This window comes from Aethalodelphis obliquidens, unplaced genomic scaffold, assembly GCF_003676395.1.
Source record: "Aethalodelphis obliquidens isolate GAN/ISIS:26980383/991018 unplaced genomic scaffold, ASM367639v1 scaffold6, whole genome shotgun sequence".
NCBI classification, from domain to species: Eukaryota; Metazoa; Chordata; class Mammalia; order Artiodactyla; family Delphinidae; genus Aethalodelphis; species Aethalodelphis obliquidens.
This window is the reverse complement of record NW_020837950.1, coordinates 56395823-56418126: the sequence shown is the minus strand read 5'-3', so window position 1 is coordinate 56418126 and position 22304 is coordinate 56395823. Positions and strand designations below refer to the sequence as shown.

The 22304-nt window shown below is 38.4% G+C and overlaps 2 protein-coding genes across 2 annotated transcripts in view; one reads left to right on the top strand and one right to left on the bottom strand.

The window, feature by feature from the left end:
• Positions 1 to 368: 368 nt before the first annotated feature.
• On the bottom strand, positions 369 to 12016 carry EXOSC9 (exosome component 9). The gene is made up of 12 exons (XM_027103628.1): positions 11849 to 12016; positions 11420 to 11514; positions 10553 to 10672; positions 10334 to 10436; positions 9272 to 9409; positions 7301 to 7383; positions 5932 to 6064; positions 4272 to 4360; positions 3530 to 3676; positions 2384 to 2565; positions 730 to 808; positions 369 to 516 (listed from the first exon to the last, which is right to left on the bottom strand). Exons 1-12 carry the CDS (start codon positions 11912 to 11914, stop codon positions 432 to 434), a joined length of 1320 nt encoding a protein of 439 aa, XP_026959429.1. The 5' UTR covers positions 11915 to 12016; the 3' UTR covers positions 369 to 431.
• A 76-nt stretch (positions 12017 to 12092) lies between these two features.
• Positions 12093 to 22304, top strand: part of SMIM43 (small integral membrane protein 43) — a 50950-nt gene continuing 40738 nt past the window's right edge. Inside the window, exon 1 of the mRNA XM_027103630.1 lies at positions 12093 to 13747. The gene's annotated coding sequence lies outside the window, so the exon portion shown is untranslated. The remainder of the gene's footprint in view (positions 13748 to 22304) is intronic.

Genomic DNA, 22304 nt, shown 5'->3' with positions numbered 1-22304 from the left:
TTTGTAAGTCAAATTTAATTTGAGGCAAAAATTTGACTTCAGGATTTCACTTAGAAAAATTAATTTGGTTTATTGAAGCATGGGGACAGGGAAGGCTTCTCCTTCCAACACACAGGTGATGACATTCACCTCCCTAAGGAACTGGGCCAACTGTCTGACTTGGGCATAATCTAAGAAGACTCTTTCAGGTCTTTGTACACACTACGAAAATGCTTTTCATTCATCGACTTTTACTATACTTGACCTACCAAAGTGACAGTTATTTAAAACCTGTTTTAAAGAGTCCTCCAGACGTTTATTTTAAAGCATAATGTAAAAACTGTATAAAGAACTAGATTCTGTAATGGGTTTGTGAATAATACCCAAGGTTGTTAGCACTGAATAAATACCTTTTTAATAGTTATATACACAAATATACAACTATGTGAACTTTAATTAGCAGCTCTCTTCTTTTTTCTCTTTTTCACTGGCTTTTTACTTGGTGCTTTTACTTGTGTTGCACTGATGGTCTGTGTTCTGTGAACAAAGTAAATTAACAAGTTTTAACAGTATTAGTACTAGGAGCTTACTTTTGCCACCTATGACAGAAGAATACTGTAACCTTGAAAGGCATCCAAGCAGTTTTACAGACCTAATTCTATAAATCTCAGGTTGAAGAAACCCAGAGAGCAAGCTTCTAAAAAGTCTTGAGTATATGTATACATTTGAAATAAACCAGAAATTTGTTACCTTATTTTCTTCGGATTCTTATCTGGTTCTAAAATGATCATTTCTTCTTCTTCACTGTCTGAGAGCACTATAGGGGCATCTTTTAAGAAAATGTTAAGAAAGGAATATAAGTTTCAGATAGAGAACCCAAGCAGCATTTTGGGTGGAGGCTTACAGATCTACTATTTGGTTCTTCCCTTCCCTGAGGTTATTCCTTGGAGCTCTGAAAAACCTTATGTGTGCTTCTTTAAAAGAATTAAAATGAGGGGGATAATTCTACATACATGTGTGTGTGTGTATAGTGTGTGAGTGTGTGTGTGTGTATATATATATATATACACACACACACACTATACACACACACACACAGAGCATCTTATAGAACCAATTAGGAAACAAGTCAACATGCCAACCGAATTCCTTGTGCTACTCCTTGAATTTGTTAATTTTGAAGATCTAGATTTTAAATATCTCCCTATTATAAACAACACTAAAAGGAAAAATACCTAGAAACAAATTACTGGGTCAAAAGGCATATACCTTCCGAAAGACATTTTTGCCAGATCCCTCCAGAAACGTTTCAATTTACACTCCAAGAATAGTATATTAACCCATTTTCCTATACACCCTTGCCAATGTGTTTCTGGCCGTTTGTATTTGGGAATGCAAATACAAATAGGAACAGAAACGAAAAATGGGCAAAAGAACAGAAACGTCTGTTTCCGTTCTTTTGTCCATTTTCCCCATGAAACTTACTACATTAATTCTTTATATTTAAATAGAGTTTTCAATTACTTTCTCCCTATTAGAAAAATTTCACAAATATATAAAAGCATATGGAGTTAAAAAAAAAAAAGTTAACATCTATCAATAAATAGTCCCTTTGTTTAAGCAGCTTATGTTGGTGTAAATATATAGTAAATACATGGAACGAGGTCTGGAAGAATAATACTAAATAGAAGTAACCACTGGGGAAGCTGAATAAGGGTCCCAATTAATGGGGATTTTTTTTTTTTTTTTTTGCTTTACAAAAAACCCCAGCAGGTCCTCAGTAATATTTACAGGCAATGATCTTCCTTGAAGGCAGGCAGTATCACCTTCACTATTTTCTCAGCCAGATTTAATAGCTGCATCCTTTAGTTCTCCACCAACCTACTTCCTAGATCCCTCCTTGTTTATTAAAATTTAGAATTCTTCACACAAGCCACATTTCACTGCTCAGTAGCTACATGTGGCTAGTGGCTACTATGCTGGAAAGTGTAGAGACTGAACATTTCCAACACTGCAGAAAGTTCTATGGATGGCACTACTCTAATATACGTTCTGATACTGCCTTTTTATGTTTGAGTCTAGAAACTATACAAAGAAAAAACAGCACACAGGAATGAGATTTTAAGAAACTCATCCCCTTAAAACTGGCCCGGATAAGATACAAAAACAGAAAAAAAAAAACTTAAAAATAAAAAATGCCACTCCCTTCACATACCAAAGAATACCACTGTTCCTCAAAGATAAGCATATTCTTGCAGTTAGCCTCAACAGTTTAGTTGAAATTTAAATTACAAAATATTTAGCCCCAACTGCTAATATAAAAATAAGATTCCTAAAATAGGGATATATATGTGTGTGTATATATATATATATATATTACATATAGCCATAAAGTATCACATACCTTGGCTTCCAATATTAGAGACTTCTCCTGTGTCCATTTTTATACTATCAAGAATAATAGCTTCATCACTGCCACCTTCATCTTCGTCTTCCTTCTCAGAGTCTTCAAGATCACCCCAGGAGTTTTCTATTCCCTCTCCAATTTGGGCGGTTCCAGGAGTCCACAGCACAGGTTTCGAAACACTTAGCAAGTTAAGAAAACTGAATAACAGAAATACTGCTATTTGATGCAGTGCTGAAAATGATTAGAATGAAAGTTTTCTTCCTTTAAGATTGATTGAAGTGTGCCTCAAATTATTAGGAAAAAAATTTACTAATAGCTATACTATGGATGGCTGGACAGTGAAGAAGAAATAGTGTATAACTCAGGTTAAGATTTTATGGACACAATGGGTGAGAAATATTGAGAGACACACTTGCTCTGAACATTTTAGTTGCAGTAATAAATCTGGTGAATGAATGAACTTCAAGGACAATGTGGGGACTTCCCTGGTGGCGCAGTGGTTAAGAATCCGCCTGCCAATGCAGGGGGACATGGGTTTGAGCCCTGGTCCAGGAAGATCCCGCATGCTGCAGAGCAACTAAGCCCGTGCGCCACAACTGCTGAGCCTGCGCTCTAGAGCCCGTGAGCCACAGTTACTGAAGCCCGAGCGCCTAGAGCCCGTGCTCCACATCAAGAGAAGCCACCGCAATGAGAAGCCCGAGCACCACAACAGAGAGCAGCCCCTGCTTGCCACAGCTAGAGAAAGGCCGCGTGCAGCAACGAAGACCCAATGCAGCCAAAAATAAATACATAAGTAAATAAATTTATTAAAAAAAATAAGAACAATGTGTATAATGTATAGTGTCTGACCATGCCAGTGAGATTAGGGAACAATTTTCCAAAGGAAAATGAAATGCTGTAAATTGCTTCTTAAAATAAAAGAATTTTCTGGTTTTGGTAGGATAGCTGAAGGGAAGGTAGATATTACACCATCAATTTAATATGACTCATCACTATCTTGTCTCATATCTTAAATGTTTTTTTCTAACAAAGTACAGTGTTTCAGAAAACAAATTTCCATATGCACACACTTCACAGAGCCCTAATAATACCCAAAGTGTTATGAATCTTCTTGTTTTTACCAAAAACACCCAGGAAAGATACACTTCCGAAGGAGGTTCAGCTTCAGAGATGATTTCTTCTGCTTTCTCCTCTACATCGGAGGTATCAATAGGGGCCTTTTCCATTCTAAATGCTGTGATCCTTTGATTTGCTATAGATTCTGCAAAGCCAAACTTTCCACCTTCTTTCCTGTGTGGGTTTTTTTGGGGAGTTGGGAGGGAAGGGGGAATGAGAGATGGGAGAGAAGACAGGAAGGGAAAAAAAAGTTAACTATTTTATCCTTTTGATACATGAGAAATATTGGATGAGAAACTATTTGACTAACTTAACCCCACCAATTTATTATGCCTATCAAGTGAGATAATAAAAAGTTACTATAATTAACCATTTATTAAACCATGTGTCAAGCATGTGTTATGTACTTAAAGCAGAAGACACTGAAGTGCTGAGATATAGCTGTTGCTTAATGTCACACAGTAAGAAGAGATGGGAATCAACCCCAGTTTGTATTCTTTCTGTTAACATGAGCTACTGGATTCTTTTTTTCCTAAGAAAATGTTAACTTTTTAAATGAAAAATATTATGTGGCTTTTTAATACAGATTATGTGTAAACTGGAATACAATAAATAGTTCAATCAACTTTCAAAAAACATTTAGTATATTCAACTGAGATGAACAGATAAGGAAAGACTGTAAAAACTGTAGAGTTATGCTTGTGCGAGAAAAATCCTCAACAGAAAAATCTATAACAAGACCATTCAGCTCTAAAAAAATCAAACTTACCTAACTTTCTGGTCGTTCGCCAAAGCTTTCTGTATTAGCTCTGTAATTTCTGCTACCTTCACACCAGCTATTTTACTACATCTCAAAACCTATTTATAAAAGTGAACTCTGTTATTTAAAGACAACAAATCAAGTAGCTTTCTCTAACAAAACTAAAAACATGCAATTTAAGCCTTTTTAAAATATGAAAATAATACAGTGTAAACACAAATTAAGGCAAGATGTGAGAGCTATTTTTATTTTTATTTATTTATTTATTTTTATTTATTTTTTTTGCGGTACGCGGGCCTCTCACTGTTGTGGCTTCTCCCATTGCAGAGCACAGGCTCTGGACGCGCAGGCTCAGCGGCCATGGCTCACGGGCCCAGCCACTGCGCGGCATGTGGGATCCTCCCGGACCGGGGCACAAACCCGTGTCCCCTGCATCGGCAGGCGGACTCTCAACCACTGTGCCACCAGGGAAGCCCGTGAGAGCTATTTTTAAATGTTAAAGGAACTGACCCAAAAACTTTTCTATGACAATGTAAAAGATACCACTCAAGAGGCCACAGATACACTAACTTCCTTTCTGTGAGTGATCCATAGCTCTGTTCAAGACAGGGCTGCACGGTGTCCGCCGGAAAGCTTTTATAAAGCGAAGATTCCCAGGCCTCAGGGACCTAATGAATCAGAATCGCTGGAAATAGGGATCTGGCAGTGGTCATGATGCTGGTAATAATGACAATGATGATAACAGAAAATAACATTTACTGTACACTTAATTTATGCTATACAGTACAATATATCCATATCTATCCCTATATTCTCCTAACAGAAGGTGTTGACATTAAGATTATTTACTATTTTACAGATAAAGAGATTGAAGCACAAAAATATGAAACCATCTGCCAAAGGTCAGTTAGTGTAAGGAAGAGCTGGAATTCCAATTAAGTAGTCTTTGTGCTCCTAACGAGCTGCACTATGTGCTACATGGCAATCTATTTTCTAAAAGTCCCCATGTGAATCTTATATGTAGCTGGATTTGAAACTTCTGCTCACTGTACCCAAATTCCAAAAGTAAAACTATCTTTTTACGTAATTTCTACTTTCTGACACTTTAAAGAAAAATAGGGATATAGGGACTTCCCTGGTGGCACAGGGGTTGAGAATCCGCCTGCCAGTGCAGGGGACACAGGTTGGATCCCAGTTCCGGGGAGATCCCACATACCGCGGAGCAACTGAGCCCATGCGCCACAACTACTGAAGCCCACGCACCTAGAGCCTGTGCTCCGCAACAAGAGAAGCCACCGCAACGAAGAGCAGCCCCCACTCACCGCTACTAGAGAAAAGCCCACTCGCAGCAATGAAGACCCAACACGGGGAAGGGGAAGGGGAAGGAAGGGGAAGGGGAAAGGATATAAATCTCTTTCCTCACTGAAAGGAGAAGAGTATTCCTCTATCTAGAGGTGTAGACTCTGGAGGGCCATCCATGGGAGAAGCAAGGGAGGAAGGAGGGTACCTTGTAGCCACAAGTCAACCGACAATACTGAAACCAGATTCTAACAGATCCGAGAATCAATCATTGAAAATATCTGTTGGATTTTAGTTTAAAAACAAGAAAAAGCTTCTAAAAAGAAGAGACCTATTTTTAATGGAACATTAATCAAATCAAAGCACTGACTTGATCTTTCAGCAGCATTATCCCACCACTGGATTGGATGGTGCAAATCTCTCGATGCTTATTCATGGCAATCACCAGCAAGCCATCCATTACACGTTCCTCTCGTTCATTGGGATCCACCAATAAATATGTTCTGAAATGAACGTTAAATGGACATGAACAAATCTGATGCTGAGTGCTTGTCAATTTTAAGCTAATGGATATTTTTAAAAATAGTATTATAGTAAGGTCAACACAGTGTAGGTCTGAGCCTATGAATTTGAGTCACTTTAATCTGAAAAGAGACAACAGAATTATTATAACGTTAATTTGGTTAATTTTAAAGTTTCCCTAATATCCTGTACTTTGAAATTCTTCCAAGTTCTGCTTGAAATTCTTCCAGGTTATGCTAATGGCTCATTACAAAAAAATACTGCCTATTTCCACACTGTCCAATGTTAGCCTCCAATCACATGCGGTTACTGAGCCCTTGAAATGTGGCTAGTCCAAACTAAGATGTACTATTAGTATAAAATACTGGATTTCAAAGACTTAGTAGAAATAGAAGAATGCAAAATATCTCAGAAACAATTTTTAAGGTATTGATTATTATTAAAATATTTTAGATATATCAAGTAAAATAAAATATCAAAATTAATTTTACCTGTTTCTTTTTACCCTTTTAATGTGGCTACTAAAAGTACATATATGGCTCATGTCATAATTCTACAGGACAGTGCTGGTCTATTTCCCTCTAATAAAATTCTATACTAGTGACTGAAAGATGAAAGCTTTTCTCTAGTTCTTAGTCGTAAAATTGCTAAAATATTTATACCTCTCTTTGTTTCTAAAGAGATTTAAGGCTCAAACTTTCATTTAAAGGCACCTTACATGGACCTAAGATTCCAGGTTTTCTGTTGTAGGAGGAATTAGCAGTGAGTTGTGAAGAAACTGCTGGAGAGCTGAAGGAAAACAAGATTTTTTTTTCTCATTTGTGAACCATTCTGCCTTGTAACCTGCTCCTATCCTACAACTATTCCATATAATATGCTCCTCAAATATATTCCAAAGTCCTCTTCCATTAATCCACAGTCATTCTCAGCCTACTTTCCAAAATTAGAGCCTAACATCTGTACACCTCTAGGAAAGATACACTACCATGCTGTGGTATACTCATAAACGTGTATGCCATGAAAAGAAAAATGTGAAGTCTCTTCATTAAAGGAGAATTTGTCACTTCTACTGAGAAAGCTCTTAGTTCTGAGCATTTGTCAAGTAATGCTCTTAAGAAAGAAATAAAAGAACTATAAGGCGCTCTAATATTAAACAAGGGGTTTGTTCATTTGCCTACGGATTTATAATTTCAGCCCATGACAAGGATGAGACTTACCCTTGCTGGAAGAAGGCAAAACTGACACAAATGGGCATGTGGTGGATACTCAATGGTACAGGATCACGTTCTTCAAGTGTATACTGTTTGAAAATAAAAGTTTCAATAATTACAGTCACTAACTTACAAACATACAAAAAAACATCTTGTACATCAGATATTAAAATAAAAACTGAAATCCCTTTAATCTTCAGTGAGTACCTAAATAACTTCTTTTGCAACTACCTGTTTGACTTTGCCATTCATCTTCTTTAAAACTTTATGTATTTGTCAAAAAGCTTTATTGAGGTATAATTTACATAACATAAAATTCACTAACTGTTAGTAAATAATTCACTTTTTAGTAAATATATAGTGAAGTAACTATCACCACAATTCAGTTTTTAAAACATTCTCATTGGGCTTCCCTGGTGGCACAGTGGTTGAGAGTCCTCCTGCCGATGCAGGGGACACGGGTTCGTGCCCCGGTCCGGGAAGATCCCACATGCCGCGGAGCGGCTGGGCCCGTGAGCCATGGCCGCTGCGCCTGCAAGTCCGGAGCCTGTGCTCCGCAATGGGAGAGGCCACAACAGTGAGAGGCCCGCGTACCGCAAAAAAACAAAACAAAACAAATCAATTCTCATTACTCCCCCAAATTCCCTTAAGCGTGTTTGCAGTTGATTATCACTCCCACTCTCAGCCCAAAGCAACCACTGATCTATCAATACTTTATCTCTATAAATCTGCCTTTTCTGGACATTCCATGTAAGTGGAATCAAACAATTTTCAGTCTTTTGCATCTGCCTCCTTTCAACTCAGCATGTTTCATCCACCTTGAAGTATACATCACACCGGTAGTTTGGTCCTTTTTACTGCTGAATAGTATTCCACTGCGTGGATACACCACACTTTGCTTTTCCGTTCACTAGTTGATGAACATTTGGCTAATTTTCAGTTTTTGGCTGTAATGAATAATGCTGCTAGGAACATTCACATGAAAGTCTTTGAGTGAATGTGTACTTTCATTCTCCTTGAGTACATTCTTAGATATAGAATTGTTAGGCTGTATAAGTTTACACTTAACTTTTTAAGAAACTGCCAAACTCTTCCAACATGGCTGTAACACTTTACCACCAGCAATATCTCTACAGTATTTTAAAATCAATGTCTTTTTTGTCTACTCATCACTCTATATTTTCTTTTTTACTTCCATATACCACCTCCCCTCTCTAAAGGAACATGTCTCTATTGTTAATAAAACTTTGTCTACACCTCTAAGTCTTTCAAGAGTCTGCTCCAGTCTAATTCCTAAAAACAGCATCATGAATGACATCTTAGAGAATTTGGGCATCTGATGTTTCCTTTTATAACTTCAGGAATCAAATTATCACAACAGTGCACTTTCATTATTCTAGCATGTAATTTATATAAATTGAAATTGACATACTCTGCACAAAAGAAAGGACAATGTAAATAGTATAGGTCCATAGTTTTCAAAATGTGGTCCTTATACCAGCACTATCATATCACCTGGGAACTCTGTCAGAAGTACAAACTCATACATCCTATCCCCATTCTACTCTGAGGATGGAGACTAGCAAGATGTTTTAACAGTCTTTCCAGGTGTTTCTGATGGGTTTTTGCCACACAGTGAGAACAAGCATCTCACTGTGAAAATACTGAGAATTATGATTTTTCACACATGCCCCCTAAGCATAAACCAACCACTTTACCTAATGCTCAATCCAAAGAAGTCATCTATTTCTATTCTAAGAAAACCAGGATAGGGTATGCATTCACTGACAAAACTTTAATACAGGAGATTTAAGAGATTTCAAAGGTAACTGTGACCATATTTTTTGCCTTGTGAACAAATTTTACAACATACTTAATTGCCATTTACAACAAGACTTCATTAAAACAAGCTGTCTGCACAGCAAGGATATTCATTCATTCATAAGAAGGAGCCTGGCTCACATCATGGAAGCTTACCAGTGTTACTTCATCTCCTTGGACAGAGACATCAGGCCTTCGGAAGTGACATAAGGCTACAATTGCAGCAATGCTGGCAGCATCAATAATGTTTCCATCATGATTTAACAAATGTAGGTCCACGCGTATTTGCCAAACCTGAATGTGAATTCAAAACAAAAATAAATCCTAAATAGTCACAACCAGAGGTTATTTATAAGGAAAGGTAACACTGTGTACAAAATTTTCTCTTGCTGTTAAAACATGCAGTTACTCCTTCTACTGTATCAATAAAAATACATTTAGAAAAATGTCAAGCCAGACCAACACCTGAAATACCAATAGCTTACCTTTCTATGAGTCATTTGACAACAGTAAAATATATACTGTAAATAAACAGAACCACACTACATTTAGTACTAAGATTCCCCTAACTCCAAGCCTAATGATATTTTTATTGTGTCTCCTAACTTAAAAACCTCAAACTCTTAGGTTTTACTTGACAATATTTATGATAACCTTACAAGTAATGCAAATAGTATTATATTCAAGTATAGAATGTGGAAAGGCCAAGTGACTTCTTTGGAGTCAAAAAGATAGTTAAAATACCCTAATCAAGAATAAAGTTCTAAAATCATCAAATAGCACAATATATTGAGAGTAATATTTCCAATGTCGGACTACCAATGACTCACTATGCAGCCCTGTGTAAGTCAATAAACCTATCCAAATGAAGGATTTAATCAGTTCTTTAGCTCTTCATCCATAAAAAAGGAAAACATTACCTGCTTCTATCAATTCACTTAAATAACATAAGAAAATAAATGAAAATATGTGAAAAACCACAAGTTCTTTGAATAAGAAATTTGTATACAAATCCAAGTTGCTATTTTCACCAATTTTTTTGTCCCTCCAAAGAGAGATGACACAAAGTTCTATGGGTAGCACTCAGGAATATGTGACGTGAAGTGAACTAGAATAAAACTGAATTAACTGAAGCTCTGAGAATGAAAGTATAGATACAGGGATCCATGAATCAACAATACTCATCCGAAGATTAAGAATTTTGGGCATATTCCCCACCTTTTCACCAGCAACAACACAGAGAGATTCAGTGTCTATACACTTCGAATTTCTTAGACATCTTTCCAAGAGGCGATTCAACTTCACCAAGAGATCTGACTGCCTATGAAAACAGGAATGGGCTAATGTCATGAGATATAACACCAGGCAGTAAAACAATAGCTCACCCCTGTTAGGCTCTCCTCTGGCTAAAACAGCTTAAGAAAAAGATTTAAATACCTGCCAGGTTCAAAAGCTGGGGCAGCCATCTGAGAGAGCTCAAGGTTAAAAAAAAGAATACCTTCTGTTGCCCTATTGAGTTTTGGAGAAACAAGTTCACAGGAAACCTGTCCAAGAACTCTGCAAAGATAAAGTACAAATCTGTTAATTAAATGTATTTCCTTTCCAATTAAAAAAAAAAAGGAAATCTGAAGATTAAGTTTCAGTCTTACACTACGTTGAGTAATAACATGTTCAGTATGATATATCATTAAAGGTTGAAGTTACCTACAAAGTATAGTAGTAAAATACATACAGAAATAAAACACATATTGGCATAACCAAAGAGATGACAGAGAAAAAAAATCTCATTACAATATTTAGTATTCCACAGATTTTTAAGAGTCAATGACCATTTCTTCTCTTTTCTAAAACAAATATTTAGTGATACAAGATGGCATGCAAACTTGAGACGTCCTAAGAGTTTTCTTATGGCATGGTTCACCAACATTATCTGACCAGTATCCTCACAACTTCCAAGTGAATATTAAAAATCTAATTCTCATGTCACTCAGGAAAAGGAGGAAAGTAGGCCCTACTTAATGACAACAAATGCAAGGAACAAATTCAATGCAATCACTGCTGGCTGTATATATGATTCACAGAGATCAGAAAGAACTATGTGATACTTACGTGACAGAAAATATATTCATGATTAAAAATGTAAAGTGTGACTATAAAACCAAAGTCTTGCATTAAAGAAAACATACTTATTTTGGGCAGCTAAACAAAGTACTGTCCAGACTTATCTGCTTTGTAAACTGGGTCAATCAAGTTCTTTTAAATTTCTCCCTATTGAGCTTATACCTAATTTGAATACTTTGTTACCTTGTTTTTCCAAGTTCCACAATGCAGCACCCATAATCTGTTCCAAATGAGATCTTGATGTTCCTATAATCATAGGTTTGTCTGCCATCCAGCCGCTGTAAGCACAACATTCCTTTATTCCTAATACAAATATTTATTACTCTGTGCTAGGCAGTCCTGGGGCTAAGCACTTGGAGGTAAGTGTGATCCTACCCACTCCATGTAGGAGAGTGGAAACTAGGTGCCCGAGCACTGACAGTCGCTGGGGTGACCTGAGCCTTGAAAAGACCCCACCGGAGCCAAATAAATATTGGGGCCTTGAGGGAACCCACTGGCCGCTCCCCTAGGGGCTCCCGGGGCCTGCGAGAGCTAGGTCTGTGCGCCCAGGCCGGAAGGTTGCGGGCCGCCGCGCTACCCGAGCGCTCACGCAGCGCCAAATTGCCGGTTTACCTTTTTCTCTTCGATGGCGCGGAGTAGAAAACGGCGCTCGCAGTTTGAGAGCGGCGTCTCCTTCATACTGTCAGGTCAGGGGACGCACAGGTACTGGAATGCGTCGGGAGAAGACACCCTGCACCTCTTCACGCGCGCCCGCTCGTACCTCGGCGCAGGAGACTGACGTCATCAAAGCTCGTCAGGTGAAACTGGGAAAGCAAAGGCTGAGAGACCGCCGCTAGTGCGCAGGCTCAAAGCAAAGTTGGACCCGCCGGAGCTGGCTGGAGAAGCGAAAGGACGCGAAATTCTGAACGCAAAGATGTTTCTTTTATTATAAAGTGTAGCGGAGAAAAGGACCCCGAAATAACCACCAGTGATAGAAATTAGTATCAGTTGAGCCCTCTCACACTTCACTCTAGCCTCAGTTCTAGCGGAGTAGGCTAGACAGGTATTATTGCTATTTTACAGATGAGGAAGTTGAGATTTGGCCACTAAAAAGCTGTAGAGGCAGAGTTTCAGCAGATTCATTGGAGAAACACTGGAATGAGCCGGCGTTAGTGGAGCGGAGGGGAGAGAAGAAAGTTGAGATGGTGAGCTGGGGTATTTTTACGGGCTGACGGTAGAACCTCGGAGGACCTGAAAAATTGACAAGAATTGATAGTATTAGCAATTTGTAATGGCGTTATACCTGCCGCTGGCTGAAACAAAATTTGTTGTTTCTTACAGTCTCTCCAGTTATTTTAAGGCGATAAGCTTATTTTTTATAGGCGTAGAGGAACTTTAGTGTGTTCGTGCTGCCAGTCACTCGGCTCTTTGGGAGAGGCAGAATCAAGTAGTACAGATCTTCCTCCACTTACCGTAGGGTTATGTCCAGATAAAGCCATGTAAGTGGAAAATACATTACTACACCTAACCTGGGAACATCATGGCTTAGCCCAACCTACCTTAAACTTGCTCAGAACACTTACATTAGCCAACAGTTGGGCAAAGTCATCTAACACAAAGCCTATTTTTATTATAAAGTGTTGACCATCTTGTGTAATTTACTGAATATTGTACTGAAAGTGAAGAGCAGAATAGTTGTATGGGTACAGAATGGTTGTAAGTGTACCGGTTGTTCACCAGGTGGCTAACTGGGAGCTGTGGTTGCTACCACTGTACAGCATGAAGAGAGAGTATCGTACTGCATGTACATAGCCCCGGGAAAAGATCAAAATTCAGAATTCGAAGTACGTTTTCTACTGAATGTATATCGCTTTCAAGCCATTGAAAAGTTGAAAGGGGAACTGTTATACGTGCAGGACCCTCTGTAGTTAAAAGCAGGAACTAACTTCAAACTACCCAGGCTCAAATTCTGACTCTGCCCTTTACTTGTTCTGTGACCTTGGCCAATGTAGCCTATATGCTTCACTTTACTCATCTGCAAAATAGCAATGATAAATCTATTATGAGAGATAAAAATGAGTTAGTACATGTAAAATGCTTAGAACAATGCCTGGCTTGGAGTCAGGCACTAGTTCAGTGTTCACATATTATTTTGTTTCATTTGCTTCAGAGTGATAGGCAATGTAACTCCCACGCAGGCCGCATCTCACTTCAATTTCACATGCTAAATACTATCAATATTTGAGAATGTGGAGACTATTTTAATCGGGCTAGTTGCAGGAAAAGGTCACTTTGTAGAGGTGCCATTTGAGTTAAGTAAATCCTTCATGATGAGAAGGATCAGCCAGAATATCATCTGCAGGAGAGGAAAAGTCTTTCATGCAGAAGGAGCCACGTGAGCCAAGACTGAGGTTGGATGAGCCTGACATGGTCCGGAGACAGGAGTCGTGAAGAAGGAGGGAAGTGGACAGACCCTATATCCACATGCTCAAGACAGCCGATTGATTTTCAAAAGGACAAGGGGATTACAAGGTAGAGGCTGTTTAAGTTCTTAAACAACACAATTCATGTTTATAGTATAGTTTCGCAACAGAACTCCTGGCTGTTAATTTTATCATTTAAATCTTTGGGTTATTTTAGTGGGCTTTTGATAATTTCTCTTTCCAGTGAGAAAGGAAACAGGACTTTGTTGAAAGAGTCTGTCCTTTCCTGAGAGACAGCTTGGTGGTGGAAAAAAAAATGGACTTTGGCTTCAGATAAACTTCAGATCAAATGGACTGTAGGTGAATTAAATAATCCTGAGCTTCAGCTTCTGTGTATTTTGGTTGGAAATAATTACTTTGTGTTAAACGGTCTGAAGGAAAGCATCTAACACCACGTTTTGGACATAATAGCTATTCAAATTGTTAGTTTCCTTCTGCTTTTGATTTGGCAAGGCTTCCCATGAAACTGTCCAAATATGCCATGTCTGACTGCTGTTCTGAGAGTGCTGCATGATTACCTTGTCCCGCTTACCTTCCACTTTTATACAATTTCCACCATTCCTTCCTACTTTTACTATTATATTATTGTAATTTTAGCACTACAGCATTTGCCTTTTATTGGAGTTAATCCAAAGGTGTATAACCCATTTCCACTCACATCTACATACCATCATAAAATATACTTACTTCATAGCCTTGTTTTTAGTAAGAAACTTTTGAAACTTGGGTGCAAGGGACATTTGTTTCATGCTTACAGGGGATTTTTTTTTTTTTGAAATTTGAGAAGAGGTTCAGATAATGTGCATTCTGCTCTTTAAAAAGAATAGGTTTGAGTAGTATATTGACCTAGATGATCTGTCTAAATATAACCTGGTTTTCAACAAGATATTTGAGTATAGATCTTCTCTCCTCTTTATTGGACATCTGTTGCTTTGTCTGACCAGCACCCTTCTATTTCTTGGGGACATGCCCTTTCCTGACCCTATGTGATTCTGTTGTTAATGTTAATAGCAGGCATGGCTGTGATCAGGCCCTGCTAATTGTGGAACCCCATCCCTGTCTTCTCATTGACTGTTGACCCAGGTAGGACCAAAAAAGTTCCTCCATCAGAAACTTTTGACGTGTGAACTCTGAGAGAGAGTAGGTCTTTCCTTCTCTAGGATTATAAACATTAAGGACCATTAAAGTCTAGAACTATGTGGGACCATCTTGCCACCACATGGAGAGAACCTGTTTGAAGATGAAGTCAGACAGAACTGAGAAATAAGAGAGAGAGTAGTAGATCCTTTACGTAGAAACAGCTTGCACCAAATTCTTGGACTTCCCAGTTGATGAGCCAGTACATTTGAGTTGGTCTTTTGGTAAGTGTGTCCAAAAGAATACTGACTAAATACACTTCTATTAGAAGTGTATGAAGAGGGACTTCCCTGGCGGTCCAGTGGTCAAGACCCCACGCTTCTACTACAGGGGACATGGGTTTGATCCCTGGTCAGGGAACTAAGATCCCACATTCCTTGCGGTACAGCCAAAAAAAAAAAGTCTATGAAGAGCCATGTTGTGGAGTACCCTGTGAATAAGTGGATGAATGACCTATTTCACAGCACATCTGTTGAAAGAAATTAATGGGCAGATCACTAAATAAACAAATGGAAGCTTACATTTTATTTACTATATAATATGTCTGCCATGCAATTTGTCTATATAGAAATTGGTTTTCCAGAAATTGTCCTGGAAAGAAATAATGCAAAATGTTAAGATGATTATTTCTGGGTAGTGGGATTCTGGGAAAATTTTTTTCTTTTTGAAGTTTTTTTCTTTATAAATTTCCCAAATCTGTAAGGCATATGAATAGCTTTTATGATCAGAAAGAGTTAAGAAAAAAAAAAACTTACGTTTTCCTTTTCATGTTCTGACACATTTAACTATTTATTTAGAGGAATTTTGGCATTCAAACATTTTATCAGAGACATTTGTTGTTGTTTTTTAAGACTCAATCTGGAAACCACATAGTCAATATCTGAAAAGATTTTATGCATTGACAAATGCTGTGGTCTGAATGTTTGTGTCTCCCCAGATTCATATGTTGAAATCTTAACCCCCAAAGTTGATGGTGGTTGAAGGTTGGAGCCTTTGGGAGGTGAGGGTGGAGCCCTCCTGAATGGGATTAGTGCCCCTATAAAAGAGATCCCACAGAGCTCCCTGGCCCCTTCCACCACATGAGGATACTAAAAGAAGTCTGTGACTTGAAGGAGAGCCATCACCCAACCACGCTGGCACCCTGATCTCAGGCTTCCAGCCTTCAGAACTCTGAAAAATAAATTTCTATTGTTTATGAGCCACCCAGTCTGCAGTATTTGGATTATAGCAGCCTGAATGGACTAAGACAACAACAACTGAACACTAATAAGTCAGATGCAGTGTATATTTTGCTTCCATATTTTTTCATTCATATAATAAATAAAAACCCTTAGCTTATCAAGTTCGGCTCTAGTTTCCACTGAATAGTTGAAAGAGCTTCCCCTTTCATTCTTATCAGTCACTATGCTCAGGAATCTATATATAATCTCTCCTATTATTATTAAGCTTTTCTATATGTTGAGAGGAATAAAAAATTATCAGTCTTCAACTTATCATAAATACAACAGAATAAGGGGGAAGGAAGCAGGGCACATGTTGATTTCTGCTGCATACTGATTGTCGTAGTATGTGGGTAATCCTGGACACAAAGAAAATTATGCATATGGCTCTGTCTCAGGCATGTGACTGAATTCCTTTGATCTATTTTCATCTACAAAAAGAAGACTCATACTCATTGATAAGAATCTGTAGGAAATTATGTGGTTTGGTGTCTAAACAATAAATACAAACCAGAAGTTCTGTGCCAATTAGGTTTCTACAAACAAAATCATATCTGAAATAGAATTAGAAATAATAAAATAAAATAATAAAAGTAGACTATATTATTGTGGGCTAAACTCATAAGTCAAATAACTATTATGGGAATAGTCCCCCCCCTACACCCCTGCCCCAAAGAAGCCCTTGTCCTAATTCCAGGAACCTGTAAATATGTTGCCTTGTAAGGCAAAAGTTATTTTGCAGTTGTGATAAATTGGGCATTTCAAGATGAGGAGATTATCTAGGTGGGCCCAATGTAATCACAAGGGTGCTTATAAGAGGAATGTGGGCAAGGGAGAGACAACAGAAGCAGGTGTCAGTGAGGAGAGAAGTTGCTATACTTCTGGCATTGAGGATTGAGGAGGGCCTGCAAACCAAGGAACATGGGCAGCCACTAGAAGCTGGAAGATGCAAGAAAATGGATTCTCCCTTAGAGCCTCCAAAATGAGCATAGCCTTAGGGACACATTTTAGACTTCTGACCTCTAGAACTGTAAGATAAGTAAGATAATAAATTTATGTTGCTTTGAGCCACTGAGTTTGTAATAATTTGTTACAGCAGCAATAGGAAACTAATACAGATTGCCAGATAAAATACAGAATGCTAAGTTACAATCGAATTTCAGATAAACAATAAATAGCTTTTTTTTTAGTATAAGCATGTCCAATTCATCCCCAATATTGCATAGGACATACTTATACTAAAAAATTTGTTTATCTGAAATTCAAATGTAACTGGGCATCCTATATTTTTAAACTAAATCTGGCATCCCTAAATTATTATAATTTGCCTTATTTATTCATGTATGTATTAATTTCTATCTCTAGTTTTATATACCAAGTTTTCTTTTAAAGGAAGATGCTTGTGTTCATCACAAACTATATTGTTGTGGGGAGTTATGGTATTATGAAGCTATTTTTACCTGAAAATTTCTCATTGCATTGTGAAGATATGTAGTTGAAAATATTGGGTGGCAAAGCTCTTTTTTGTGTGTTAGAAGGAACTTCCTCTCTGGCACAATAGGAAAGTCTATAGATAACATCTCATAATTTTAAAGCTATAAGGGTCCTGAAAGGTCAGGGCTAGTACAGGGCTTGCAGGTGAAACGACTTCAGGGTCCAGGTAGATATAAATGAGTGAAGCTGATTAGTTTAGGACTATAGGAAGTGATGGGGACTGTGGTGACCTACACAGCACATGCCCTGTTTAAAGGGATTGAAATATTGTTAAAACTCTCTGTGAGCAAAACAAAACATGGACTGCTAGTTTGCTTAGGCCCTCTCTCATAGTCTCCATCACCCCAACCCATCCAAATAAGCTCTTATCCTAAGTAAACACAGCGTGCTTGCCAAGCAGATGCAGCCTTCTGAGAAGTTTCTTAGTCCCTTTCAGCCACATCGCTGGTCCCAAGCTCCTCCTTTATAAGTTCCAGAATGTCTACTGAGAAGATTTCATCTTTAAAAACCATCAAAATTCTTGCAACTTTTAAATGTGATCCTCTGACCAGTAGCATCAGCATCACCAGGGTGCCAGTTGAAAATCCAAATTCTCAGGTCTCATTCCAGACTTACTGAATCAGAAACTTTGCAGAAGAGGCCCTGCAGTCTGTTTTAAAAACCTCTCCAGGTGATTCCTATATGCACTAAAGTTAGAGAAGCCCTGATTTAATTTCTTGGAGAAAGAGGTATACCTGGTCTTGTGCATAGCCCTGGGATTCCCAGTCTGTTTTGTGCAAAATATACCTGCAGGTGTCATCCACTCCCCTTTCCCCAGAGGATGCTGCTAACTAAGGGCTTACAGATTTCAGGAGTGAGGTAGAGGCAGAAAAGTAATTATGGACCTCCTACTATGTGCTAGGCAGTGTGATTGGTGCCAGCAAAGTTGTGCCTTCCACACCGTGATTTCCAACTTGCTCTTTACTCATTTTGCAGAAGGAGAACTTTCCGTTACAATCTAAACCTGAGCTATAATTTAACAGCATGGATTTTAAAAACTTAATAGACATTTTTCAGAGCACAGCAAAATTGAGTGGAAAATACAGAGTTCCTAAATACTTCTCCCGCCAACCCCAAAATACATACACCTTCCCCCACCATCAACATCCCCGCATCAGTGTGCTATATTTGTTACAACTGACGAATCTACACTGACACATGATTATTACCCAAAGCCCATAGTTTACATTATGGTTCACTCTTTGTTGTACATTTTGTGGGTTTTGAAGAATGTATAATGACATATATCCACTATTACTGTATCATACAAAATAGTTTCACTGTCCTAAAAATTACCTGTGCTCCACTTAGCCATCCCTCCCTCTCCCCTAACCCCTGGCAACAACTGATCTTTTTACTGATTCTTTTTTGCCTTTTCCAGAATGTCATATGATTGGAATCATACAGTATTTAGCCTTTTCAAGTTGGCTTCTTTCACTTAGCAATATGCATTTAAGGTTCTTCCATGTCTTTTTGTGGCTTGATAGCTCATTTCTTTTTGTTGCTGAATAATCCATTGTAAGGATGTACCACAATTTGTCTATTCATTCACTTATTGAAGGACATCTTGATTGCTTCCAAGTTTTGGCAATTACAAATAAAGCTGCTGTAAACATTCATATGCAGGTTTTTGTGTGGACATAAGTTTTCAATCATTTGGGTAAATACCAAGGAGCCCAACTGCTACATCGTGTGGTAAGGGTGTGTTTGGCTTTGTAAGAAACCTGCCAAACTATCTTCCCAAGTGGCTGTACCATTTTGCATTCCCACCAACAATGAGAGTTCTTGTTGCTCCATACTGGAACCACCGCTTGGCGTCAGTGTTTTGGATTTTGACCATTGTAAAATGTGTGTAGTGGTATCTCATTTTTACTTTAATTTGTAAGTCCTTAATGACATATGTTGAACGTATGAGCAAACATATGCTTATTTGCCATCTATAAAACTTTGATGAGGGGTCTATTTGGATCTTGTATCCATTTTTATAGTTGAGTTTTACACTTCCTTATTGTTGAGTTTTAAGGGTTCTTTGCATATTTTGGATAATAGCACTTTATCTGATATGTCCTTTGCAGTTTTATCTCCAAATCTGTGGCTTGTCTTCTCATTCTATTGACAGTGTCTTTCAAAGAACAGAAGTTTTTAATTCTAATGAAGTTCAACTTATCAAAATTTCGTTTGTGGGTTGTGTCTGTGGTGTTGTTATCTAAAAAGTCACCTCCAGGGGCTTCCCTGGTGACACAGTGGTTGAGAGTCCACCTGGTTCGTGTCCCCATCCAGGAGGATCCCACATGCCGCGGAGCAGCTGGGCCTGTGAGCCATGGCCGTTGAGCCTGCACGTCCGGAGCCTCCTGTCCCAAGATCCTCTTGACTGTCTCCGATGTTCTTGTGTGTTGTCTACTTTTTCTGCTCGAGCCCTAGCATATTTATTATAGTTCTTTTAAATTCCTGGTTTGATCATTCCAATATCCTTGCCATAACTGAGACTGGTTCTAATGTTTGCTCTGTCTCTTCAAACTGTACTTTTTCTTTCAGTATGCCTTGTAATTTTTTGTTGAAAACCAGACATCATGTACAGGATAAAAGGAACTGAGGTATCTAGGTGCTTTGTGATGTGTTGGTAAGGTGTGGGGGAGGGGAACATTCTACAGTCCAGTGATTTGGTCTCAGATTTTTAGTGAGCCAGGGCCCCTGGGCTGTGACCTTTACAATGGTCCTTAGGTGAGACCATAAGGCTAGGGGTGCATAGAGTTCAGTCTTTCTCTTTTCCTAGGTTAGTGAGGCTCTGGTAATATCCCAGTCTGTTGGGCTCTGCTGAAATAGTTTCTGCTGGGGGCAGGTCTTGTTAAGAAGAACAGGGTGTTCTGGTCCTGTATCATAATGGCTCCTTCCCTTGCCAGAATAATGAGGAGATGTTTCCCCCCCAGTCTTCACTGTGAGAGCCAGGTATGGCTTCTGGAGGTAAACTCACAAAAGCATTGGAGCCACCCTGTGAGTGCCTCCCTGCTGGAGTTTTATTTATTTACTTATTATTTTTAATATATATATATATTTTAAATTTAATTTTATTTATTTTTTTATACAGCAGGTTCTCATTAGTTATCCATTTTATACATATTTGTGTATGTACGTCAATCCCAATCTCCCAATTCATCACACCACCACCATCCCCTGCCACGTTACCCGCCTTGGTGTCCATACGTTTGTTCTTTACATCTGTGTCCCAATTTCTGCCCTGCAAACCAGTTCATCTGTACCATTTTTCTAGGTTCCACATATATGCGTTAATATACGATATTTGTTTTTCTCTTTCTGACTTACTTCAGTCTGTGTGACAGTCTCTAGGTCCATCCATGTCTCTACAAATGACCCAATTTCATTCCTTTTTCATGGCAGAGTAATATTCCATTGTATACATGTACCACATCTTCTTTATCCATTCGTCTGTCGATGGGCATTTAGGTTGCTTCCATGTCCTGGCTATTGTAAGTAATGCTGTAATGAACATTGGGGTGCAGGTGTCTTTTTGAATTATGGTTTCCTCTGGGTATATGCCCAGTAGTGGGATTGCTGGGTCATATGGTAGTTCTATTTGTAGTTTTTTAAGGAACCTCCATACTGTTCTCCATAGTGGCTGTACCAATTTACATTTCCACCAACAGTGCAAGAGAGTGCCCTTTTCTCCACACCCTCTCCAGCATTTGTTGTTTGTAGATTTTCTGATGATGCCCATTCTAACTAGTGTGAGGTGACACCTCATTGTAGTTTTGATTTGCATTTCTCTAATAATTAGTGATGTTGAGAATAATTTCATGTGCTTCTTGGCCATCTGTATATCTTCTTTGGAGAAATGTCTATTTAGGTCTTCTGCCCATTTTTGATTGGGTTTGTTTTTTTAATATTGAGCTGCATGAGTTGTTTATATATTTTGGAGATTAATCCTTTGTCTGTGATTCGTTTGCAAATATTTTCTCCCATTCTAAGCGCTGTCTTTTTGTCTTGTTTGTAGTTTCCTTTGCTTTGCAAAAGCTTTTAAGTTTCATTAGGTCCCATTTGTTTATTTTTGTTTTTATTTCCATTAGTCTAGGAGGTGGATCAAAAAAGATCTTGCTGTGATTTATGTCAAAGAGTATTCTTCCTATGCTTTCCTCTAAGAGTTTTATAGTGTCTGGTCTTACATTTAGGTCTCTAATCCATTTTGAGTTTATTTTTGTGTATGGTGTTAGGGAGTGTTCTAATTTCATTCTTTTACATGTTGCTGTCCAGTTTTCCCAGCACCACTTATTGAAGAGACTGTCTTTTCTACATTGTATATCCTTGCCTCCTTTGTCATAGATTAGTTGACCGTAGGTGTATGGGTTTACCTCTGGACTTTCTATCCTGTTCCATTGATCCATATTTCTGTTTTTGTGCCAGTACCACATTGTCTTGATTACTGTACTTTTGTAGTATAGTCTGAAGTCAGGGAGTCTGATTCCTCAAGCTCCGTTTTTTCCCCTCAAGACTGCTTTGGCTATTTGGGGTCTTTTGTGTTTCCATACAAATTGTGAATTTTTTTGTTCTAGTTCCATAAGCAATGCCACTGGTAATTTGATAGGGATTGCATTGAAACTCTCTGCTGGAGTTTTAGCTCTCAGAGTTGTCTACACTGAGCCTCCAACAGTTAGTCCCTTACATCTTAGGTTTCCTACCACATGCTGCTTCCTGTAGAGGTTT